Source organism: Coturnix japonica, chromosome 1 (assembly GCF_054131305.1).
Source record: "Coturnix japonica strain WE chromosome 1, WE-NBRP24, whole genome shotgun sequence".
In the NCBI taxonomy this organism is placed as follows: Eukaryota; Metazoa; Chordata; class Aves; order Galliformes; family Phasianidae; genus Coturnix; species Coturnix japonica.
Window position 1 is genome coordinate 36,854,533 of NC_140663.1, and position 27,349 is coordinate 36,881,881.

Here is a 27,349-nt window from a genome sequence, read left to right on the forward strand (position 1 = left end):
AACCGTTACATGGTTACTTGGGATAAGTGATAAGCAAGGACTGACAGCTCTAAAATCTGAAGTCTTGATTCTGATACAAGCTTGAGAGGACTTACAAAGAAGAACCTCTTCTTTTGGTTTATGGTCAGCAGTATACAGTTCACTGCAACATTCTGTGAACCAAACACCTGAGACAGATCTGCAATGCCTGGTTTTTATTACCAAAACTAGTTCTATGAGATATTTCTTGATTCCTTTATGCTAATTTATACTTATGACTATTTATTTATTCATTTATTTATTTATTTTTTTCTTTCAGAGGAAGAATTTGAACCTTTTCTTCAGCATTGGTTTATTGACCTCCTGGGGGACTGCACTGCTGGGTGTCCGCTTATACTGGATGGGCAACAAGCCCCCAAGTTTTTCCAACTCTGACAATCCAGCAGCTGATTCAGACAGTTTTCTCACACGAATGCTGACCTTCCTTTACTTGCCAACAAAGAATCTCTGGCTGTTATTCTGCCCAGACACCCTCAGCTTTGACTGGTCAATGGACGCTGTGCCTCTCCTGAAGGCAGTCAGCGACTGGAGAAATTTACACACTGTGGCCTTCTATGCTGGACTTTTCCTCCTTGCCTACTTCAGCTTGAAGGGCTCCAGCGATGAAAGAGAATGCAATGGGAAAAGTGTAATGAATGGCAAGCAGAATGCTAATGGGCATAGCTGTCACTCTGAAATGGAATATAAGATACTGGAGGGGAAGTCAAGTTTTGCATCAAAGGAAGAGAATGGCATAAAAAAGCATGAAATCCTGAAACTACAGCTTCCTTCAACTGAGAACATTGTCATTCTGTCTCTCTCTTTGTTAATAGTGCCCTTTATTCCCGCCACAAACCTATTTTTCTATGTTGGCTTTGTAATAGCAGAGCGTGTGCTGTATGTTCCTAGTATGGGCTTCTGCCTGCTGGTTACAGTAGGTGTCAGGGCCCTTTATGTCAAAACCCAAAAACGCTTTCTGAAGAACTTGGTTTTTTGTTCCACTGCTGCATTAATTGTTTTCTATGGACTCAAGACTGTTGTCAGAAATGGGGACTGGCAGAATGAGGAGATGCTGTATAGGTCAGGAATAAAAGTAAACCCCGCTAAAGGTAATTTTTACTCTTTATGATAAAGGTTTCACTTCTTATCTGTCTTTGCCCTTGAATTTTCTGATTTTGTTAACTGTTTCTAAAGAAGATGCTTTAGAAAATATCTATTTAAAACAATGTATACTTCAGTAGAAATGAGGAAAAGCAGAAATGTGTTCTTATTATATGTCACAGGTTTGACATAAGCATGCAGAAAAGGAAATCCTAAGGTAAGTTGGCAGTTTATTTTTCATTGATCTTAGTGCTACAGTTTGGAATTTAAGATGCAATTTGAGTATTACAGACACCACCGTGATAGTTTTTCATTTGGAGTGATTTCAGTCGCTCTATTGGAGCTTTTTCTGATGTTCACTGGATGTTCTATTTGCTGTGAACAGAAAATGTAAGAAATACTAAGGGACGAACAACGTTAACAAGGTGTTGGGTTTTTTGTTTGTTATTTTTTAAATTTCATCTGATGCAAATAATGTCAGTGCTACATAATAAAAATGAGGAAGTTAGGTCATGCTATTCAGCCTAGGAAATTACCGTGGTTCCTCCTGTATGCAAGTACTGTAAAGAGTTACTGTCAAATACTTACACCTTCGTGTTAATGTTGAAATGTCATTGGTAACACTGCCCAGCTATTTCCGTCAAAGATCATATCTATGCTGTAATGAAATGTGACTGCAGCTAGTATAAACACATCCAAACTGGCAATAAACTGTAAAAAGTTAAAGTTTAAAGTAAAAAGTTTAGGGATCGGTAGCAGTGTTTACCTGTAGCTCTGTGGTTTCAGCATATACAGCAGATCCATTTGGGAATCCAAGCTCCTTGGTGCCTTGGCTGTCCTGCTCTTGGCACACAAATAAGTTTACTTGAGAGCAGTCAAAATACCACCTGTGAGTGCAGTGTAGGCATTGACTAAGCCGTCATTATTCACAATTCATCAGGAGTGAGAAGGGATCGCTGATTGCTTTGCCTGTGTGTGAAAGAAAAATTTGACAGCGCTTGAACATATCACACTTGAGTTTTTCCAGTTTGCTGCTCCAAAGCCCATTATACGATGTGAAGTCATCTGCTGACAGGACTGTGCATTTTGGTTAGGCAGATATACCATAGTCTAAAAGCTGTGATGATGAGAAGCAAATGCAGATGTTACTGTGAGCTGATAGAGAGTGTAAAAGTGGATTTGACAGATAAGATGCCTTCCAAAGCAGTGTTAGAGTAGCTTGTCAATCATCAGTCTGACTTCATAGCTCTTCACTGTATGCTTTGTTGCCCTAGATAAAAATGAAGGTAAAATTGTGTGAAACATGTTGCTGCAGTTAGTGACTTTTCATTAAGTCTGAACAAGCACATCCAATTTCTCCTTTCTTTTTCCTTTTCCTTTTTTTTTTTCCTCCTTTTTTTCCCAGAGCTAGTCCAGTGCGTGAGGGCAAGAAATGAGAAGTAACTGAACAGAAAGACTGAAATTATGTGATTGTAAGATGCAGTGAGACCAATGTAGTGACAGTGCAAAGCTTACACTAAAAAGGTTGGAGCTCCTTGAAAAGACAAAATGTGTATTAAAAGATTAAAGTATGTTTTTTTGTTCTTGGTAGAGATCCCCAGATATCTCAGACTGCATAAGTAGTCATCTATTTGCTTTGAGCAAGTTTTAGTGATTAAAATGAAAAAAAAAAAAAGTCTGTTTTTTTGTCCAGTATTAGGATTCGGTATGGTGTTGTCTGGAAAGTAGACTACTGTGTATTATGCTCCCAGGAGACAAGACAAGCTATTTTCATCGTAGACATCTCAGTATGCACAGACCTATGTATATATGATTGCCATATAAGCTGACATTAAGTTTCTTGTATGATATGCAAAAGCAAAGACGGCATGTCAGTGTGGTGATACAGACATGACTGAGCTGACTGTAAATCTTCTTAAAATATCCTGTTAAACTTCTGCTGAATATTTACTAGCCCACACACATTGTTACAAGACTGGGTATCAGAAACTCCCAGCTAAAGCAACCTGTCACCCAACTCTATTCATTAATTGTGAATACCTCCTAGATTATCCCTGGCTTTGACTATGCTAATTGTATTTTCTATTTCTCATACCATCAGGCAAGCCTGACTGAACTAGACTGGCTGCCAATCCAGCCAAAAGCATTAGGAGATCAGCAATTCACAGTACTCTTCAGAAACTAAAAGAATTTGACATAGAAAAAACAATTTATTTTTTGTTTGCCTCCTTTAAAAAACAAAACAAAAACAAAAACTTGAATACTGGTGATAAATAGGCTATTCAAACAGAAATACAATGGACTGTTCAATCAAATGATATAGTGTAGATGGGTTTTCCTTCCTTCTGGACTGCTAAGAAGAAGCTGCCACTCCTCATTTCTCCTTATGACTGTATTCTTATTTCTGATCATTTTGATCTGCAGTTGTTTTCCCTGGAGGCTCCATTAATCCCCCCTTCTCCGGTAAATTGCTGCTGAACAATAGCATCTTCTATTGTAGGCTAAAGAGAAAAGGGGGATCCTTCAAAAGCTCCCTTCTGGGAACTGATTCAAAGTAGTAATCTGCAGGAGCAGTTTTGTTAGAGATGGAAGTGGAGCTGTTTTTTCCAGTTCCATCTGTATTCTGGCCTAGTGGATGGAAACCATTCTGCATCTGGATATGTGACAGCCTTGAGCTGATGTGCTTGGCTAATAAGGTCGATAGAGAGGTGAGTTATTAGTACAGGTGCATCTACGTGCTAATGTGACTGAGCTGCCTTGGAAAGGCATTATCTCATAAGGTGTTAGTTTATAATCAAGTCCTCTGTGTTGCAATATGTCTAAAAATATAATCTCTCCACTGCTGAGGGGCTGTTGAATGAAGTTGTTCAGTGGCTTCTCAGTCCTTGGTGAAGAAATTGGTGTTTACTGCTTTCCAGGGCTCTGGACCTGGAACCCACACTGGGACCCTGCAGAAGCGCGGGCAGAGAATCAATGTTCTGCCTTAGGTGAGGGAACTGCTGCCCTGCAGGCAGCTGCTGCCTTCCTGCAGTTACATTTTTCAAGCCTGTTTGTGCCAATCACTGACAATGTGGGAAAAAATACTCATAAACACATGATGCTTTGATCACCTCATCTGTCAAAAAAAAAAAAAAAAAAAAAGCACAACTCCAAAACTAAAAATAAACCACCAAATCCACACTGCATGAGAGTCAAGTGCACCAACCCTGCTGAGGCTGCCCATGGCGCTGCACTGGCCCAGACCTCCCTTTCTGAGGGTGTGTCGCAGCGGCTGCCAGCATTATCTGATGGAGTGAGAACAGGACTGGACATTCCATGGCCGTATCTGTTATTTGGCTTGCTCTTTTGCTGTTTCGGTTATTACTGGTATTTCAGATATCTTCAAAGTAACATGAGCTTTGCCTCGTTATGTTTTGTTAGCGCTTGGGGGAAAAACAGGCAAGGCTGATGAAGGTAGTTTATGGGTTCTGAAGTGGCTGTGTGTGTGTTTTGACACCAGGGAGGGAAAGGCATAAGTGTTTTTCTCTGCTGCCTTCAACTTAATGAGCAGCTGAATGGATATAAAACAGTTCATGTTATTTAAGGGTTCTTTTATAGTGAAGGAAGATTTCTAACATGTAAAAACAAACAAAAAACTTAAAAACGGGTGGTAGCTGTCACATCTTTTCCAATTAGACTGAGTCATTCTTTGCTGATAGTTACCTTGTGTATATTGTGAAATTATAGTGACACTGCATTTTGTTATTTCATGTTTTCACCATAGTACCAGAAGTAGCTTCAAAAAGCATCATCTTGTACTTTCAGTCCATTTTGTTCCTTGTAGTCCACATCATAATGATCTTTCATGTTCAGATATGTTTTCTGTACTACTAAAGGCACTGAATGAAGAACTAGAAAAATAGCAGAAAGAAGCTTAGGCTGTTAGACTGCTGCAGAGATATTTCTTTATCATATTAACAGGTGAAATTCTAGTTCCTGGTTCCAACTGTGAGATTTATAAGTGAATTTTGGAAATCATTCCTGAAGCAAGTTGACCTGCTGCAACTAATGGTGTACCTTTAATCAGTGGATGCTTAACTTGAACTGTGCACTCAAGTCTTAGTAAATTCAAATATATATGACAACATTATATTCAGTGGGGAATACAGGAGGAAGCAGGTACTTCTGGAAGCAGTACTGCCACATCACTGTGGTGCCTACACCTGGACTGATGAATCAATGTGGTGTTGTCAGACAATAGTTGTCATTCCATACATGTAGAGAGACACTTAACTTCTTGTCTTTCCATTCTTTCTTCTACTCCTAGTTCTTATAAGCATAAATCTTTCAATTTTGGTGAATATTTTCAAAAGATAGTCTAATATTGAAATACACTTCTCAACTATAATGTTCCTTTTCCCTGTTCAACTCTTCTCATTTGCGATAAGGTTGTAAGGTTTTCCTGTCTCATTCTGCTATATTAGCACCTGTAGATGATCTGTAGGTTTTCCTTTGCTTTTTGGTGTTTTTGGCATAGCATGCAGCCTTGGTTGGTTTCAGCCCATGGAACTTCATAGTTTATTACGTTTTGTTTGTTTGTTTCACTTCTTATCATCAGCTTAACATAGGATCGGCAAGGACTGCCTCTGTACATCCCTGTGAATGTGAAGATACAAGTGTGAATTCTGACATTATAAAGCTTCTTAGTTGAACAGAAATATGTGAAATAACTCTATGCTCATTTGAGTAGTCATAAAAAAGTAATTGCATTTTTGTTTCATATATCGTTTCTATGCCACTTTGGGTTACTAGTTTAGAGTTTTGTTTAATTTGAAGGAGTCCTAAAAGCTAAATTTAGCTTATTTTGTCTCACCTATGCAACATAATACCTGCCTTTCCATTTGAATTGGGAAAAAAAAAAAAAAAAACAAAAAAATTAAACGGGTTTTAAAATTGCATTTTTTTTTCCCCCCATATCAAAATTGCTTGTAGCGATAATTTCCTCTTTAGTTTATATCATGAATACTGCAGCCATCAAATGCATTCACTTTAGGAGTTGTTTTAAATAAAAAGAGTAAGTATAGAAAAAATAAATTTCTAACTTGAATTAATTCTGTTCCCCGTTAACATAAATATATATATTTTTAGTGCTCAAATTTTGTTCACCCAGCAGTTACCCCCCACCCTTCCTGCAAAATATAATATAATAAATATATAAAATTCCATGCTTGTAGCTGCAGAGCTTTCGTGCATTTGACTAGAAGTAAATACTAGGAGCCGTTTCCATCTGATTTGACAGTTTTATGCTGTTACCCCACTCTTAGAAAGTGATTCTTTGCTAACAGTAGCTGTGAGTAAGCAGTCCTATCTTCCTCCTTCAAGAGACAGTGGAAAAAAGCATCTATTAGTGCAGCAAAGAATAGTTATAATATCTTGTAGTGTGCTAGGTGAAGAAGCAATGTTTTCTTAAAGAAAAAAGGGTACAATAAACCAGTATTTTCCATGATTATTAATATTATTATATCACTAGTGATGACAAGGTGAAAGGAGAATATATGTTTAAAAGTATGGCCTTCTTTGAATGCCCAATATTTAAATTATTTTATGTAACTAAAACATTCAAAGACTAACACATACAGTTCTTTTATTGGGGTGTATACTGTGTTTTTAGCTAGTTTGTTTGTGTTACTTTTTTAAGTCAAAAGTGTTTTTGAAGAATAAAAGTAGTTCAGGATGCTTCAGTGTTCTTCAAAGAAATAGAAAATACTTTTTCTGTCTGCCAGTCATAACAGCTTAAAAACAGAAAGCTTAGACCAGCAAGTGAACTGCTTGGAATTGTTTGGAAGTTAAATAAAAATACTGCTTTCTGAAAATAGTGTAGGGCTGTGTAAATGGCAGAACTGCTGCCATGGTTCATGAGAAAGCAGAGAAAGAATAGCCATTAGTTATTTGGGAAACAGCCATAGATATCTAGAGCATTTGAGCATCCCACAGGCAGTCCAACAGCAAAACAGTCTGGTTATGCTAAATATGTTGGAGAGCTGAAGGAAAGTGGTTTACACTTCAGCTCAAAGTCTAAATTTATTCTCCAGTGTCAGTATTCTTTCTTTCAGTTCTTCAGCAGTGCTGTAATTTCCTTTGAAATCCAAGTCACTGTGGGATACCTGCTGCTCCTTCAGCAGGATATCAGAAAGCCCAATATTCTTTCTTAATGTCTGTAGAGAACTGAAAACAAGGACAGTACATATATATTTTTTCCCCTTTGCACAGTCCAACAGTATCTCTGATACGTGCATCCTAAATAGCAGGAAGATAAGAATATTTTATTAACTACTGGCTAGACTTTATTTTTCCCCTCTGCATATACTAAGAATTTAAGAAAATAAACAATTTTGAGACATGGACTCTATTACTTTATTTTGAAACATGGACTCATCAGGCTATTACTCCTTCCTCTGCCTTCCCAGAGGTGCTCTGCAAAATCATTCAACAAGTTCATCTGTGCTGAAAACTGCAGTTTAAAAACTCCACCCCTGGTCCAGTAGGAATTAGTTTTGGCAAGGTGTCTTTTTGGTCTTTTTGTAGCATGTCAAGTGGAGTGGATTATGTTTGGGGTTATTTTTTTACTTTTTTTTTTTTTTTTTTTTTTTTTCCCAATTCATTTTCATGTATGTTATGGACCTAGACTAATTAATTTCGAGACAAAGAATTACTATTAATTAAGAGGAAAATAAGATTATCCAGGTTGTTTCTCAAACTAAGCATGTTTGTTTAGATATTCATCTAGTTGTTGCACTATCTTTCTTTTACATCCTGGTTTTCATCATGAGTTATGTGTCTTCATTTTCCTGCCTATAGTAGATTGCATAGGAGTATGTGTTGAGGCTTTATTATCTAAGTCTGGTAGAGAAAAAAACCTTTGATGTGAACATAATAGTAATTTGCACACATTTTGATGCCTCTTTATGCCTTTTCTTTCAGTGAAACCAGGTGTTATTCACCTCTCTGTCTTGGATTAAGATTTCTGCCAGCACTGAGTCATTTGTAAATTAGGTGATGGCTGATATGATAGCAGCTGCAGTAGAGTCATAGAATCACCAAGGTTGGAAAATATCTCCAAGATCATCCAGTCCACCTATCAGCAATATATCCCACTAAACCATGTCCCTCAGTGCAACATCTATATGTTCCATGAACATCTCCAGGGACGGCAACTCCACCACCTCCCTGGGCAGCCAATTTCTGTGTCTGACCATTCTTTTGGGGAAGAAGCTTTTCCTAACATCCAATCTGAATATCCTCTGGCATAATTTGAGGCCATTCCCTCTAGTCCTATCGCAAGTTACATAGGCCCACCCCCAGCTCACCACATTTTCCTTTCAGGTAGTTGTAGAGAGCGATAAGCTTCCTCAGAGAAGATCCCTGTTCCCTCAGCCCCTTCTCAAAAGGCTTGTGCTCCAGACCCCTTACCAGCTTCATTGCCCTTCTCTGAACAGGTTCCAGTGCATCAGTGTCTTTCCTTGTGGTGAGGGGCCCAAACTGAACTCGCTACTCAAGATGTGGTCTCACCATTCCTAAGTAAAGAGAAAGAATCATTTCCCTGCTCCCGCTGACAGCACTATTTCTGATACAAGGCTGAATGCCATTGGCTTTCTTGGCCACCGGGGTACACCGCTGGCTCATGTTCAGCCAAATGTCAACCAGTACCCACAGGTCTGTTTCTTTTTTACAGTCTTCCAGACACTCTGCTCCAAGCTTGGGGTTCTTGTGGCCAAAGTGTAGGATCCAGCATTTGGTGTTCTTGAACTTCATGCCATTGGTCTCAGCCCAGCTTTCTAGCCTGTCCAGATTGCCCTGTAGAGGGCCTTGCTACCCTCAAGCAGATCAACTCTTCCTGACAACTTGCTGTTATCGTGAGGGTGCACTCTGTGTCCTTATCCAGATCATCAGTAAAGATATTGAACAGGATGGGACCCAATATTGACCCCTGGGGTAACACCACTCATGACTGGGTGCCAGCTGGATTTATTTCCATTCACCACCATTCTCTAGGCATGGCCATCCAGCCAGTTCCTTACTCAGCCAAGAATGTACCTGTCCGGGCCATTGGCTGACAGCTTCTCTCAGCAGAAGGCTTGTGTTTAGTTTAGTTTCTAAATACATAAAAGATTTTTAAAAAAGAAAAAAAAAAAAAAAAAAAAAAAAAAAAAAGAACTATGTATTCAGTGTCTTTTTGTTCTGTTTGCTTAGGTGTTGTGGCACATTGAACTTGTATTTCTGTTTTCAGGATATAAAAGATAGAATATAGACTATTAGAGATGCTAGTGAATTACTTTCATCTCTTTACTTAGTTTCACTGCCTGCAATAGATGAAATGTGTCGTCATGATCTACCTTCTTCTGTGTGATCTGTATTTCTCTACCACTATGAACACTTACTGGATGGTAAAGCTTAACAGGGTTTATCTTGTCTTAATAAGTGATTTAAAAAAGAGCAAACAAAACTCACTTTGAAGTCTCACAGAGAAGCTTTCTTCCTAAATATGAACTATACTGCCTTTTCCAAATCTTACACATGTAGTCCTCTTAGGATTACCTTGGTTTGACAAACTCCAGTCCTCCTGTGACTGTTCTGGCATGTTCCCAGGTCACTGTCCTCTCTGTTACCCTTACCTGGAAGTGGGCCAACATGATCCATCTACTTTAGCTCTGAGAACCATAGCTGTCATTTCAGTTGGATAAGTACACCCTTCCATTTCTATAGGAATCTAGCTTACGGTCCACCACTTGGGATTTAAGTGATAGTTTTGAAATACATATTATTATTTTTAGAATTCCGCCTGCTGTTCAGAAAGCTGTGTAAGTTTACAAATTTAACACAATCACGTCTTTGCCTGAGTCAATTTAGTTCTCTAAAGCATTCCTCAGGGCTGATCCTGAAGTCTCTGGGATGATCACTTCTCTCTTGAACAATCTGAGTCCATTTTCTCTACAAAATAGAATTCCTTATGTCATGAGAGCTTTGAGTCAGCCCTGGTTCACTGCTCTGTTCTTGATCCTTGTGGAGCCTCATGACATGGCTTACAGTGCTCACACACTTGCACTGCACATAGCTAACAAAGCTATGCAATCAAAAATGTCATCGGGGTCTCCTGTGATTCAGAACAGTGAGCACATTAGATGCTAAGGGCAGCATAATTCACTTTTCTCCCTTCTTTTGAGTCAATTGATTCATCATCAGCCTTCTGTTCTCTAGACTAAACAGAGTAAGTCCCTCCTTAGCAAATGCTTAATATCATCTCAGTTTCATTGAGCTGAGAGCCGCTGTCCTGTCCTTTGTGGAGGAAAAGTTAGCTTAGAGGAATGGGTATATTGGACAGTGGTGTTGAACATAGCAGAAAATGTCATGGATTCATATCCATTTGCAACACATTTTCAAAAATAAATAGAACTGAAACACTGCCTGACAAAATTCAGTTGTTTCAGTGCCCGTGCTGTCAAGTACTGGAGAGCTTTCATAGTTCTGTATATAATTCAGTCGTGTTTTTTGTTCACCTGCTGTCATTCCAGAAGTCCCAGAATTGATCAACAAATAGCATAAGTAATGTTCTTAATAAAGAGAATGATAATATACAATGCTGAGGTGGTAGTAGTGATCTGATTAAATGCCTCAACATTACTAAATACCCACTAATATTAAAAAAAAATAAAAAATTAAAAAAAAATAAATATATAATGTAGATTAAACTCATAAATTGTAAGTACACAGAGACCATTTATCACTTTAGGAAACAAGGAACAGGGCATTTCTGCTGTTGTTTTAGCAAGATGAGGTAACTTGATCAAAGTGTCTATTAAAAAGTAAAATTTCTGTAGAGAAAATATTGTAAATTATAAGTAAATTTGTGATATATTTTGACATCTTTATAACTTCTTTGCAATAATATAAAGAACAGAAATGCTTTGTATGAATCGTAATGTTCTCTCAGCAGAACTTATAATAAAACTCTTTAGCTTCCAACTTAATAACTTTTAGTGCTTAGGTGAACTTCTCTGCACTCAAACCACTTAATAAACATTATTTAAATGATCTCCTGAATATATCTGTAAGACAGAGTGTGTCTGTGTTGTAATAAAACTGATTCTCTTCATTTACTTTTTTTGGTGATTGCAACTGAGCTTTCAGAGTTTTTATTCGGAAAACCTATTTTGCTTCTGCTGGTGAAAATCTTTTCTTATCTAGAACAAAGTGATTGCTTGATGAAATGTGAATGCTAAAGGCTGAAGCACCACTCTACTTTATCCAGTAGTATCCTTGACAGAAAAAAAAAAAAAAAAAAAAAAGACATGAACTGATGATGAATATAACCTTCTGACAAGAAGGAAAAGGTTGCTCTTTATAGCTATGAATACAACCTCTTAGATGTAAATGGTGTATCTGATACTGAGCTCTCTCTCCATTACAGCCAAGTCCTGGTATCTGAGATTTTGTTGACCGCTATAAATGGCCTCCACTGCAAAATCTCTGTCTTTTTTTTCTTCATTAGGATGAATTTTCCATTAGCAAACATTGGTATTAATATTTCATCTTCTTTCTCATGAAGTTGACCACACTCGAAACTTCTCAGAGAAACTCAGATTTCCCTTTGGGACCTCTGTCTGCTCCCAAATATGTTTTAAGAAGGATGACCCTTTAATGGGAGTTAAGAATATAGACCAAAATATAATCTGTAAATGTAAATTTCAGCAGTTCTCACAGTGTTTGAACTCTAAATAACTTAGTTTTCTTGGCCCTTCTTTTATGAGAATAGTAATTACACAGAAAAATGTTCCTTACGTTTCTCTTCTATACTGCAAGAACACTTCCTCTCCTTCCTTTACTTCATTGCCCTAGAGGCTGAAATGCGTTTATGTTCCATTAATGTCTAGCTGTGTTGTTGTAGTAGGCACTGTACGAACCCACAGTGAGAGACAGTCCCTGGCAGAAAAAGCCTGCAACTAATGAATGAACAACAGATGTCAAGAGTAAAGAATGGAAAGGGTTCAGGAGATGAAACTTCCTAAACAACAAATCTAAATAACAGATCAGCAACAGACTTGGGAACAGAATATGACTTTTAATTTGTAGTTTAGCACCTGTAATTTCAGCAGAAGGGAGCTGAATCTGATGACGGTAATTTATCTATTTTAAGGGTATTTTCTTGAGCACAAGAAAAAAAACATATTTTTTTCTGCAAGCCTTGTTCGGCATTAAGTGTATTTTTGCTGAGGCCATCCTGTTATTACATTGCTCAAAAAAATTCTCTAATTTTAACCTTAACAGTGGTCTTACTCTGTGTAAGATAATACGTGGCTTTCACATATTATTTCAGCTATTAACGTAGAGTTTTAGATAAGTGATGATATGAATAATTCAGTTGGTAAATATTTGATCTAGAACTATCCAGTGACAATGCTACTAATGAACAGAAAAACTTTTTTTTGCGGAAGTTCCAAGAACTTGTAATAATCTATTTGTTCCCTGTTACCATAGAGCTGAGAGCTTCACTATACGCTGCTGTATTCACCTCTGCCTACCTCATGGTGATATCTGCTACATGGTGAGGTGACGCTGTGAATGTTCATCATTCATGGTTTTCTTACTGGTAGCTTAAGGACAATGATTTATAATGCAAAATGAAACAGTTTTAAGAACATGATAAAAAATAGCAAAAACAAAACCCAAAGTGTCCTGAACAGGAAGCCTGGATTGTTATGCTCCAGGAATTGTCACAAAATTTCATAGAAAAAGAGAAGGGGTTATTTCTTTTTGTGTCTAGTTATACAAGTTTATACTCTCGTGTTTTATAAGTTAATTTAATGTTCATGGGGCTGACAGCCTTGTATAAATACACCCCCTCTGACATGTGTAACATAATCGGTGCTTGTGGAATCTTATCCTTGCTGTTTTTGCCAATTTTCAAAAGCATCACCTGGAAAGTAAGATCTCTTAACTTTCCATATAGGTTTTTTTTTCAGTTCTTTTATATTGACTCAATTATGCGGATAACTACTGAATTAACTAATTTCAGAGGAAAAAAAAAAAGACATTGAAAATTAGACATACTATGATGTAAATTCTTGGAAAGCAGCTCAGCATTTCAAAGTTGGAAGTGTAATTTGTACTGTTTCCCCCTTGTAAATTTTTCAATTTTGCCATACTATTTTAATACCTGTTCCCCTGTGATTTACTTGTGCAACAAGTTCATAGTGAAAGAAGACATAAAATTGTACCAAGTGCAGTGCAAAATTCAAATATTGATGCTGTAACCAAGAAGAGATGATTAGTATGCTGCAATGAAGTCTTGACTTATATGAAAAGTACACATCTTTCAGTTGACTTGTTAGTTTTGGAAGGAGAGAGAAGCAAATGGGAAGTCAGTTTGGACAGTGTTGGAAACAGAAGTTTTTAATAAAAATAAAACTCTCTTCAATTATTTCATCATCCGGAAAAAAAATAAAATAAAATAAAATAAAATAAAATAAAATAAAATAAAATAAAATAAAATAAAATAAAATAAAATAAAATAAAATAAAATAAAATAAAAAATCTTACTTTGTACTTAACATGATAATGTCGAGGAATTTTGGAATATTTTAAAACATTGATGCTATGGAGTTTTGCAGCATCTGTTGGATCTGTTAGCTTAATTGTCATTGATAAGCCTTGATATCTTACCTCTGCAATGTAAACTGAAGAAAAACTAGTTGTCTCGTGAAATTACAAGTCTTTATGGGGAGTGTGGAGGAGTTGCACTGTTCATCGGCTTGATGTGGGAGCTGGCTGGTTTTGATACAAGCCAACATTACTTTTTTGCAGTGTGATGAAGCCCAGGGCAGCCTAACAGTTTAATGAATGCAAGTGGTGGCCATACACTTCAAAGTGTTTTTCAAAATTGGATGTCTTTTGATTCCAAAAGTTTTGCATAGAGTGGGCTGTTTGTTTTGCTCTTGGTCTTATGTGCCCTCCTCCCTTGTTCTTTCCAGATGGAAAAACAGAGATCATTACTAGTCAGAATTAACAAAGGGGAGAAATAAGTGAAAAAAAGGGAAAGGCAAGTACTGCTTTTCTAGTGAAGTTGAACACTGAAGATTCTTGTGGTAGTGTCCTTTATCATAAATGTTGTCAATCATTACATTTTAAAAAAGCCTTTTTCTTTTTTCTTTTTTTCTTTTTTCTTTTTCCTGCTTCACGATCTCTTCATCCCTAAAATCTGTTAACAAATAAAACAAAGATTATAGTTGTTAGTGTTCATTTTGTTTTCACAGGTTGTAAGGGGAAATGCAGAAAGACCTGCTGATTTCAGCTTGAGAATAGAAAATAAAGCACAAATACCTGTAAATCTCTCTAGAAGTTTCTTTGGCTTGTTGTGCATTGCTCTGTGAAGTAGAGTTGCTTGTTTGGACTCTGAGAACTTGATTACAAATGATTTTGCTGTTCCCTAAGTATTTCAGTAGCAGTTCAAGTAGTTTATCAATGTCACTCAAGTAATGATCAGGCTCACTTTTTCGATGCCTTCATCAATTTCTGTTTTAACTTAAATGTTATGAATCTGTCTTATAGTTTTAAGATGAGATCAGTATCACAAAACTTCAATAATTCATTGTTATGAGTTGTAAAAATTGTAAATCTGTTTTGATTCAGTTTTAGGATCTATTTACTCCAAGCAACGTTTACAAATGACTGTGTTGTCTCCTGATGTAATGCACTAGGAAAATTAAGGTTTTGTTTTGTTTTGTTTTTCTCTTATGTTTATCAAGTTGTATTTTGGTGATATTTATCTTTATTTATTTATGTATTTATATTTTCTCTTCCTTGATTCAGCAAAGGTATGTTTAGAACAAATACCTTTTATTATCATCTCATTTTTATTTTCTTACTACATGGGTTCTGCTTCAAGATTATCTTTATTAAGACAATTAATTTAATTGTTGTTTTGAAGAAAACTGTTTTATTGTGTAGTCAACATATTTGCTTTTTGCACCAAGTGCTTCTCTCTCAGGCTTTACTTAGTTGCTTTATAAATTCCATAGGCTAGGATAATCCTTGATTCAAAAGAAATGCAAGGATTTATTTAAATTAATTTATTCTGATCATTTCTGATTTGTTTTCATAACTGAATTGCATTTTGAAAGTTCAGCTCTTCTGTTTAGTAAGATGTGCATTTTAAATCCAGCCAGATTAGGTTGGACAACATTGTTCCTGCCTTGAAATTGTCTGTCTTGCCCTCTTTCAGAAGAAAGGTGCAAAGAGAGGGTTTTATATATCAACTTACTTTACTCAGTCCTCAGTTCTTATAATTCAGAAACCAAATTAAACTTTGAAGAAGAGTTTTTTTTCATAATCATTCTCATTTTGAAAAATTAAGTGTCTGAAAACTTGGAGTACCTTCACTGCTAGATTGCCTAGGGGCCTGATAATCTGATAGAAATCTATCTATTTGATGTAGCCCAAAATCATTCCACTTAAGCAATTATTTGTTTTCTTACTTAATACTACATTATTTTTTTCTTACTCTTTAAAAATCAAACAAACAAGAGGTACACAAAAAGAAAGGAAAAAAAACAAAAAACAAAAAAACCAAAAAAACAAAAAGAAAAAACAACCCACCCCCATTTAAAATGTCCATTTTCCTATCAAGAAATCCAACTAGTTTCGAGGTTCTCAAATATAAGGAGAATTTTCACTTAGTTGCTGGCTTACATGTTGTGTAGATTTAGTTTTTAGTTTTTTGTATGTCCATTTGCGTTGTGTAGACCTATGGAACCATATGCAATTATATGCTGTTTTATAGGTGGATGAGATGAGATGTGGAGATGAGATGTGTGATGTTACCTTAGTTGCCTTGTGAAGCTGGCTTAGTATACTAAGCGGGATAAAAATCCATCCTAAATACTAGAATTGACTGATTTAGTTTCTTCCCTTTGCCTCGAGTATATTCATTTTTAATTTCTCAGGATGTGCAGATGGAAAATAGCCTTGTGCTGAAATGTAGTTGGAGTCATAGAGTGTGGTTTTAGTGTGTTTGTAGCTTCACATCTAGGTGCAATTTTATCTCTGCTTCTGAATGCTCACATAATGTTGCTATAATTTTACAGGAGAAATTGGACTTCAGATAAGGATTGATAAAAATTTCCACAAGTTTAGCCAAACTCTAAATAGAGTACATTTCAGATGTAATAACACAGGTTAAATATTGGTATTAATCCTTGACACAAAATACTTTGCAGACTGTAAAATAAGATATCTCCTGAAAAAGTCTATTAAATCAGTTAAATAATGGAACATGCACCATTAAATGAAGTCCAGAGTAGAAACTATTGCACTTGGCAGGATCCTTCTGCAGCAAAACACAACAGTTTGAACACCGTGTATATTCTAAGGAAAAACATGTACCTGATAATAATTATTATAATTATCAACCTGCTATTGGCATTATGTTAAGCCACATTAAAAGTTTATGTTACTCAGTTTTGATAAAAGTTACTGTAAAAAAGGTCTTGAGTAACTGAAGAGGCAGAACTTAACAGTAATTTGAGCTAATGTTCATGGTTCGTACATCAGGAGTGAAGAGTTTGCCATGTATTTTGTATTTGGTGAAAAGGATGGGCATCCTCTTTCCACTATACTTGGACATAAAAAAAAGAAATTCTTGTGAAAGTTGAACTATTTTATGAAACAACTTTGATGTATTATAAGCATAATGTGTTTTTTGTTCATGTATACATACAGTCTATAATTATAAGGCCATTTAAATTATCTTCCTGGAATAACTTAAGTTGTATTTTATATAAAATATTAGTTCCAGTTTCTGTTGTATGCATACTTTTCTTAACGCTCAACAAACTGCAAAAAGAACACATGTGAAGCCTTAGTTTTTATTATTATTATTATTGTTGTTTTTTACCTCGAGTCCTTTATAGCTGGGATATAAAAACACATTATATAACACAATAAAATTTATGGAAAGGAACCACATGTTGTCCAAGTAGAAAGATGCGTTTTAGTGATGTGTGTAATATGTTTATATCCATATGGCATACTTTTAATTCTGGTTATTTACCTTACTGTTCTTCCAATTCCAGTGTCACATGTCAATTTTGATACTTCCCTGAGAAGCCTGTCTGGGTGCAGCTCTTGGGGTTTTGAGTAGATAGACTGGAAAAAAAAACTTTAACCATGAAGATGCTCTATCTATGTACATTTAACTGTGAAGCTTTTCACGTAGAGGTTTTAGAAAAGAAAATGATACTTTTCCTTTGCTACAGTTCTTTCCAAATCATGCAGATGTATTTTGTTTCGAAAGTTTATTTTCCCACCCAAAAATGATATGTATGCAGAGTGTATGCAAATCACTGCTACATAATGTAAGTCACACAGTACAGTAAGATGCAATGATACGGAGAACTGAGGGAAAAAACAAGAAACCTCCCCTCCCCTTCCTTAGGCATAGCTTCTTTGTGGGGCTTGCCTCCCCTTGGAACTTGCCCATGCTCAGATACTGTGTCATGTGTAATTGGATTGGAGCTCTTTCTGAATACTGCTTTCTTCTCTTGACAGCATGGGGTAACCTTGGAAATGTTCTCAAGAGCCAGAGCAAGATTTCTGAAGCTGAAAGCGCCTACAGAAATGCCTTGTACTACCGCAGCAACATGGCTGATATGCTCTATAATTTGTAAGTATGTGTGGCTTTCCTGGGGTTGGATCCTTTGCAAAACCTGTTGTGAATATAGCTATTGATTTCCCTGTAGGAAATGGAGGTGATTCTAGCTGTTGCTTTGTACTGATCATTTCATTAATAGTGCTCTTTAAGCTTTGGGGAGGACAGGGTCTCTCCTTGGTCAATATTACTGTATATTCTTCTATCATTATTCTTAGAACAGGCAAACGTACAAATCTGATTGCTTAAAATGAAACAAAATTCCCACACTGAACAAAGTGCAGATAGATGAGCTTGGCACCAGTACTACTCCATCTGTTTCTGACTGTGCTAAAATACAGAGGTGTTACTTAGACTTTAAAAGGAAGTCTAAATAACAGTGGGTGGGAGGAGTGGGTGTAAGCACTTCCTAGCATAAGTCCATATCTCTCTGTTAGGTCCTGAACTGTTAAAATAGCTAAATACTTTCTGGAGCAGCAGAGTGATTCAATGGGTGTTCAGGGCTGCGCCCTGCTCCCAGCTCTGCTCTACTCCCTTTCCTTCATTTGGGCACCCAACAGCCTGGGCCCTCAGAGTGGGGTTAAATAAACAAACACATGAATATATAAAATTCTGCCAAGAATAAGGCCAATTTAAAATGGCCATTCAAATTATCTGGCAATTAAGTTTACCACAATAGACTTTTTTTTTTTTTTTTTTTTTTTTTTTTTAAACCAAGGAATCGATTGTCCATTCCATTAGTTTGCCTTGCAGGTAAACGTACAGGAGATGTTTCTCTGCTTTTTCAATGAAATTTAGTGGTACTAGACCTATTCCAAAGTCATTATAGTAACTCAAAATTTGTATATATTTTTTAGTCATTTTTACTCATTTAAAGCATATGTGCATGCACAACAATTTTTGCCTCTGTTAGGCAATATCTGTGAAAATCATATTTTTAAGAACAAACTCTTTTCACTTGTGTTTAAAGAAGTAACTTTTGAATGAAGCAGGAGAATGTAGGATTAAAAAAATGAAACAATTGATATTCTTGAATTTCTTATACACAGTTGGCTTGGGGGATGAAAATTGTAACTATTACATTTATTTTTTTTTATATATATGCCTATACAGAAATAGCAGAGTAATAAGAAGAAGGAGGGTTGGGCGGTAAATACAGGGGATATAAAAGAAATCAGACTTCAGTAGTTTTGCTGTTCTAAGAGCAAGCCATAATGTTCTGGCTTTGCATTGATTTACAAAATGTATGCCTACAAGCCTTCATTTATGATAAATAGAAAACCTCTTAGAATTCCACCAAGTTTGTGTAAAAGGAATTTAACTAGAATTGTTGGAATGTATAGACCATAAAGGTACCTACATGTACTCCTGAAAGTAAACAAAGTATTTGCTATACAGTATGTATATATATTTGCATATGCAAAAAACAATATTTAATTCTTAATCTTTCTAACAGTATCCAGGGTGCAATAAAATTCTCTTCCTTTTTTTCTTTTTTTTTTTTTCTTTTTTTTCCCCTAAGTTTCACAAAAACATGACCTACAGAAACCGAAAACTCTCTCATCATTATTTTAAATCTTTTTATTTATACAGTCTTGTTTTTCTTCCTCTTGTTTTTACTTCCATATCCAGTATGGAAACTAAGTGGTAAATGAAATGGGCTTTGATGCAGTAAGACACCAATCTAATCCAATATTTTAAGGGCAAACTCTGAAGAGCTTCCTTGCAAGTTCAGCCCTTCCATGGCACATAGTTATATGGGGGCCTTTTACAAAAATAATGTAATTGAAAAAATACTTCTTCTATGTGATTACAGGAGGACTTTTAGATTTACTGTTTCTGGGTTTTAGGATGTGGCTTTAAAACTAAAGCAGTCATTTTGTAGATTTTTAGAAAGAAAGCACGCTTACAGTGATTTCTGATTTGTGTGGTTTTGGCCTAATGGATCCTAAGTCTATTTAAGCTTCCCATATTCTTTATTTTTTCTTAGCATTTATGCCCCAGTGTTTGATACAAGTTAATAAGCACTTGCAGCAGTATTCATATGCAGCAATAGCAAATCAAAGTGCTGTCTGATCAAGGAAGAAATTATTAAGGATTAACTCAGAGTTTTCAATGGGTAATGATCAAAGACAAACTACACAAACAGAAGCATTTGATGATCTCACTTCTGTTTTTTCAAGACACCATTTTGTGCTAAAATGTGCTGTTGGCTTAGCAATTGTCTATTGATGTGTTAAAGCCTAGTGAATTTAGCAGGATGGAGAAATAGCTGATTTCTGTAATGCATTATTTTCTGACTGTTATACCTTTGCAGCTCTACAGCAGCTCTGAGTTGTAGATTCTTTTGCCATTCAGGACAATTTAAGCTGTATGAATTTAGATTACATAATTACATAATCTCCCTTTGAACGCTTGCCTGATTCAGAATGTGTCATTTGCCATTTTGTTCAAATGTGGCAATTATGTAACCATAAATAAATTCCTACATTTGTAGAGAGCAGCAGACATATAGTAAAGACCATATAATAAGATGCTTAGTGTGGAGAACAAGAATAAAAATAACACAAGGCATCAGTCACATACATTGTGGAGAAGCACTACATTCAGAAGATGAATGGATTTTGACAAACTGTAATTCTCTATGAAGATCTGTGTTGTCATGGCTTTCTCTCTCTTCAACAAACACCCAGGAAACTAAGTTCCAAGTTAATCTGCATCTTTAAGAAATTATTTTTAATTTTATTTTAATAATAGTGAATAAAAGCTCTCGCTAACAGGAATATTAAGTTGGTGGTTCATCACTCATATAGGTGTGAGTTAAAATAGGTTTTTTCTGCTGACATTTCTCAGGTCCAAATACGTAAAAGTGAAACTGCCTGGTAAACAGCCTATTTTCTTGAGGATAGGATCTTTGGCCTGGAATCTTAGCAACCTGAACTCAGGCTGAGGATTTCTGACTTCTTTAGAAACTTTTTTTTTCTTTTCTTTTTTTTTTCTTTTCTTTTCTTTTTTTCTTTTCTAAAAGCCTTATGAAAATCTCAAGAGGATTTTGGAGCTTGATATCTCTGAGAGTAGTTGAGATTTTCATAGTAATTTTAGTGCTGAAAGGATTTCAGCTCTTTTTCTACTGTATGTGGAGATTGTATTAAAATGTGACTGTAATAAGGTAGTCTACACTTCAACATGTGGCCTCCTGCTTGAGATAGCACTGCAGGTAATTCTACCAAATCTCAAAACCAACTTCTATAAATCTATGTAGTGCTGCTGATTTCTGCTAGATTTCAGAAGGTGATAAATCAGCATAAATGGAGATCTCTTTCCACATGTTTAAGAAATCCATATATTCTGATACTGTGAAGTACCAAGGACGGAACTATAGAAAAATATTTCCTTCTTCAAAGTAGGCAATGATCAACAGATGAAAAATAAACTAGCTTTTTTATGGCTTGTTAACCTTTTTATGATTGTCCTAAAGCTCCAGGTTTCTTTTGCTTTGTTTAAAATTGCTTCTAGTCACTGACTAGAGTAAAATTGTTTATCAATTAAAAGACAGTTTATTGATAATTTGCTCATTTGTAATTAGGCCAAGCTCTGCTTAGAGTATGCTTTTATTGTTATAGCAGTGATCTATGCTACCTTGAGTAATCAGCAGATTAAAGTAGATCTGTAATCTCACATTAGTGTTTAATATACCTTTGAAATGGTATTAGTTCATTTAAATGATGAATTTGGGGAGTGTACAATGCCCAATAAATAATAAATTAACTAAAGACCCCAAGTACCTTTACTTTTGATTCAGTGGTACTGCTTTGTGTCTACAAGTTTATTATTCAGATAATTTATTTGAATATATTCAAAGTCTGACTTTGCGTAACTTTTACTTCAGTAACTTCAGGGTACTATGTGAGTAAATGTGGATTTATTTTATTTTTCTAGACTTCTGTTAGCTAAAGTCTTCAGTAGTAACTGACACTTTAATTCTGTGAAGACTGAGGTTGTAGAAGTGTTTCATGCACAGTCTTTAACTTTGCATCCTATTGTGAAACCTCTGGAAATCAATATAAACTAAATTGTTGTTTGTTGTTCTTAGCCTGTGTAACACCTGAAATTGTGTTTCAGCTTTTTCCTTTTTAAGGGTGCTGGCATGAAAATCTCCTTTGAGCTGTAAAAGTTGAAAATCCCAAAAAGTAAGCTAACTCCTTAAACTGTGCTGACCTGGAATTGACCCTTCATGGACAGAGTTGCTGCATTGCTTCTTCACATAGTAGGAAACAAGTCAAGGTTATAGTTCCTCTTCCTTGATAGCACAGAAGCTTTTTACAATGCAGGATGTTGAATTTAAAAGCAAAGAGGATGTATTGCCAGCTGTTTTACTACTTGACCAGTGTATTCTTTGCTCAGAAAAAAAAAAAGAACTTGCTACAAACCTGTTTGGAATTAATCTGAGCTTTGCCAGCACTCTTCATCTATCAAGGGCAACAGCTGAAATTTGTGTCTTTTTGTAACTGAAGCTCTCTGCATAAAGTCTTGCTGACTGGTTTTTGAGGTAGCACTCAAAGGTCACTTCAATGACCAGTGGCATCGCACAGTGCAAATCTCTGCTGTGGGTCTTATTTTGGGAACCTGTGATGAAAAATGAAGTAACGATATTTTTGTAAGCAGTATTGAGAATTGAAATGCATTCAGTGATATTCAGTTGCATATTTCATTCTTTGAAATTGAGGTTATTTGTGCATAAGTTTTGTCCTTTCTGTGGACACAGCAGTTCAGCTTCATTAGTACCTTCCAGTACATAACGGGAGCCTATAGGGAAGTTGGAGAGAGATTTTTCATCAGGAAGTGCAGTGAAAGTTCAAGGAGTAATGGCTTTAAGCTAAAAGGAGGTAGGTTTAGATTAGATATTAAGAAGAAATTATTTGCTGTGAGGGTGGTGACAGAGGAACAAGTTGCCCAAAGAAACTGTAGATGTACCACCCTGGGAAGTATTTAAGGACAGTTCTCTGCCCATGTATGGAAAGCTGGAACTATGTGTCCTTTGAGGTCCCTTTTTAGCCTGATCATTCTGTTTCTATAAATGGCTTGTAAGAGTTTCTGTCAAATTCTCATCCCACAGTGCTCGCAGAGGCACAGGAGGGATCAGACATCTTGTGTGCATGGTGCTGGCACAGCTCACAGCTGCTCAGCACCAAGAGTGGGGGCGAAAAAGCAGGAGCAATGACACTCCTTGTCCAGGAGCATCCATCTCTTTCTGTCCAGACAGCAGGGCTTGTATCAGCTGATATGACGAAATAATGGCAACATCAAATGAAGTGACTCAGGAAGAAAAGGAAGAAGAGAACTATTTTCTGTCCAGTTTACTTGCATTTGAGGATCTTTTTCCTGTAAATGGGAGGATATGACAGAATTCTTTCTGTGCTGACTGAAAGACTAGAGAGAGTTAGAGAGTTTTGTGGGTGATGGTTCTATTTCAATATTTTTTTGTCTTTTTTTTTGTTTTGTTTTGTTTTGTTTTGTTTACTAAGGTTATGGTTATGATTTCTCTGTCTGTTAAATTCTGCAAAGGAAATGGTCATTCTATATTACTACATTCTGGATACGGATTATTACTGACTACAAAAACTAGGATTTGTGTTCGATTTACATATATGCTAACAGGATGTTGCTGGAAAACATTAAAGGTACTTTGTTTGCACTGTTCCTTTGTGCTTGGCATTCCTGTTAATGCAACATAGTTGTAGACTGTTAGAAAAGGTTAGCTGTCATTTTGTGGAGTAGCTAAATGGCTTAATTGCTTAAAAGCAAGACAAAACAAAACAAAACATAAAAGTAATTAAGGAGGAGACTTATTGTCTTCATGTGCTGGGCTGTTGTATTTTCCATTGCTATTTTTCTCTCCATTAGTTTTGCAAATGACAGTGAAAGAGTTGGTTTGGACAAAACACTTCTGTTTTTGCTGTACGTGGTCTGAAATTTTAATAGATATTTCACTAACATCCATGTTTACCTTCATGACAGTTATGGTTCCTGTGTATTGTGTGTATGTGGCTACTATGTACCAGCTTTTGTGATTAAGAAATTCACTTCTTAAACAGAGCAGCTGGACTGCACCAGGAAGAAATTATTATGTAACTAGAGAAAAGCAGTAGGCTGTCCATTTGTGTTTTGCATCTACTTTTCAGTCCTGAAAATAATTTTTCCTATTAATATTCAGTGACTTTATACCAAACACAAGCCCAAGAAGGAAAGCAGGAAGACTTTTTCAAGTTGTTGGTCAAAGAAGGTAGATGAAAGTTGGCAGCTTAAAGAATTCAGAATACTCGCAGAGAAGAACTAGTTTTGGAGAAGTGTTCTGCTTCATACGTGTATAAGTAGTAATAATCAACTCTCATTTATGGAAGTAATGTTCAGCATTTCCAGATACTCAGAGTTAACCTTTTTATTTTTCTTGCAACTAGACAAACAGGATTCTGAGATGCTTCCAAAGTTGGTGATTGAGGTCTGTTAATGCTTCAAGTAGTCAGCTCCTATCTTGCATTTCACAAGTGATTCACACTCCATTGTAAATTTAGCTAGAAGCAATACACACACACACAAAACCTTTTGTAAGGATGTTCCAGAGTTTTGCTGCTGTGATAGCTAAAACTTGTCTACTAATTCTTCCTAAATTAGTTCACGGTCAATTTATATCCATTTACTTTATGTCCTGCGGTTTAAGTAGCTTTTCCTTTTACAAGTAATTTGATCTTCGTGTATTTTTAGAGGGAAAATTTATTCTGCCACAGTACTTGCTTTTACAAAGCAAAAGGAGCTGCTGACTCTTTTTTGCCCCCTCTCATCTGGTAGAATTCACATTTGTGCAATTATGCAAGTAAACTTTCTTTGAACAAAAGTTGTGTTTCAATTAATGTTTTAACTCATGTGCTTTACAACTGGGAAGTGAACTGTAGGGAAAAAAAGAGCTTGTAAATGGCAAACTTGATGCAGCTTGTCCAGTGGTTTGCTGTTGTTTTTTATTTGTTTGTTTTGGATTTTTTTTTCTTTCTTTTTTTTTTTTTTTCAGTGTATTTGAGATTATGCTCTTCTATTTCTTTAGCTTGAGTATCCTTAGCCACTGTAGAAAGTTTATTAAAAAGTGTCAGATGCCTTCAAGATCTTCTGTATTCATCTGAGCTCACCAGTTGAGCCTACTGTCTTGTATCAATCATTATTGCAAAGATGTACTTCTGTTTGTTCATTCCTGTGTAAGGAAGAAGGCAGACTTTCTATCTCTGTGACTACTAAATGTAGGTATATTCTTAATGCAGATTTACTGTCCTGCTTCTCAACTGGCTTTTGGTCAGTGCACTACACAGTACCTCCTCTTTTAACTCTTTCTGTCCATTCCTTATATCTTCTGACAGTAACCTCTGAAGAGTTGTTATCATTTAAAAGTGTGAACAGAGGAAGGGAATGGCATATCAAGAACAGATTCATTCCTGGCAGAGGAGGAATTTCCATATGTGGCCATCTGCCTCAACTGCTGGGAAATGGCAGAGGCTCAGTGGTGCCCACAATGTCTGAGTTTCCACTGAGAGGCATTATTCTGCATCTAGAAATTGGTCATTCAGAGCCAATGTTTCTTTTGTCCCTGCATCTACTGTAGATAGAAGTGGCAAAATGAGACAAAAATTAACTTTCTCCTTTTAAAAAAGTGCCCTGAAGATGTCTTCAATATAACAAAGCCTAAATATAAGCACAGGGGGAAAAATAAAAATAAAATAGTTTAATTGTGGAAATAGATAACTTTGCAAGTCAAATTATAAAGTTTTGGCTAAACATATAAAACCTTCTTTTTCTCATGTAAATGTGTATGCAGGAAGCTTTTCCTGACAGTTTGTCATTTTTTATAGACTCGTCATTCATCCGTTATCACTCCTTTTTGGGTGAATGGGAAGGAGCTTATTTTTGTCTGAAAAGTTTGAAAGTTGATAGAAGAGGAAGCAGACACTCCATCTGCAATTGCCATTGTCCAACTTTAACCCAAGCAATCAGCTATAGGGGAAGGAAGGAAGGAGAGAATTGAGACTACCGGAGTGGATCTGAATAAACAAATGCAAAGCATTTCTAAGGTCATGGGCTTTCATTCTTACAGTCTATGGGCCTCACTTTATCTGCCCCTCTCCATGCTCCTCTGTTCCTCAGGCACTTCTCCAAATAGGTCTCTGTACCGTGAGGCCTACCCTTGAGACACTGCTACAGGCAGAAGCTCCTCCATCCCTCCTGCCCCACCACAAGTCTTTTCAGGGCTGCAAGGAGCTTCTGCTCTGCATCTGGAGCAACTTCTGCCCTCCTCCTGCATTGATCTCAGAAGTTATTGAGCATATTTATATGCTTGCATCAGCCTGTTTGAGCTTAAAGCCAGGGAGGAACTGATTTTTCATCTGGAAAGTGAAGTATCTCTCTTTAGTTACATCTCTTCAGACTCTTCTGTTCATTTTATTCATTGAAATTTATATTTTTTAATTTTTCTTTACAACTTTTCTTATCTTCATTTAACCTGAAACTAGAACTAGAAGCTCGTAAATATAGTCAGCTTTTACTGCCAGACGCCACAGGGAAAAACAGTGATTAATCAGGACTGATTTCACAAGGAGAGGCAGTTTCATTCCTGATCAAGGTTTTTAGGTCATATCCATCCTTCTGTTTTTGTTTTGTTTTGTTCATTCCAAAGCTCATAAATAATGGAAATGAAAATATTTTAAATTAATGCAATTAATTCAATACTCAGTCATGCATCCAAACAGGTTATGTTTTTATATGTTTGTGAGAGAAAGAGAATGTCTGTTAGAGAAACGACTGTATTTTGTTTTGTTTTGTTCTGTTTTGTTTTGTTCTGTTTTGTTTTGTTTTGTTTGTCTTTAAGTCTTAGGAGTAGAAATATGGGAAAAAGAAAGCCACCTTAAAGTTTCAAGTAATAAATCAAGGATTCAAGTACTAGAGCATGTAGAGAACAGAAAAGATCAATTTGGTAAAAATGATAAATAAAATCGCTTTTAATCCAAAAAGCACAAATGACATATGCATACTAAGATAATTTATTGTGTTTGTGTTAACCAATTGCTTCTCTTAACATTAAGAAGTGCTTATACTAGAAATAGGAACTAAGTCTGTTACTGACTAACTTGGGGCTAATGGACAGATAATGTTTCAAATGTGAGGCTACATGGTGCAGATGGAGAGAATATATATATATATTCTGCCATTTTGTTGAATTCTGACCCAGTGATCAGAAGTAAACAACACTTTTTTATTCCCCTGAAGTCTACAGGTTTGTGTTAAGATGTTTGCCTGAGACTTTGGAAGGAAAAAGTGTTTCTCATTGGAAATGGATAATGGAAAAATGTCCAACCTCTTTGCAGTCTGAAAAGCTACTATCAGATAGAAGCATAGAGGAAGGAGAGAAAGATTCTGTAGAAAATAGAAAAAATGGAAATTACAACCCTCCGTCTTCCAACCTTCTAAGATAAATATTTATATTTATTTTTTTCCTGCGTAGTTTGAGGTGTACAA

General features: G+C 36.1%; 1 protein-coding gene across 4 annotated transcripts in view; it reads left to right on the forward strand.

The window, feature by feature from the left end:
- Positions 1–27,349, forward strand: part of TMTC2 (transmembrane O-mannosyltransferase targeting cadherins 2) — a 242,375-nt gene that overhangs the window by 143,184 nt on the left and 71,842 nt on the right. For 3 of the 4 annotated variants that reach the window (XM_015857488.3, XM_015857482.3, XM_015857506.3), the window contains 2 exons: positions 299–1,127; positions 17,698–17,812. In XM_015857488.3, the coding sequence (XP_015712974.2) occupies positions 299–1,127; positions 17,698–17,812 (944 nt within the window). The remainder of the gene's footprint in view (positions 1–298; positions 1,128–17,697; positions 17,813–27,349) is intronic. The other variant, XM_085537860.1, reaches the window with a different exon arrangement.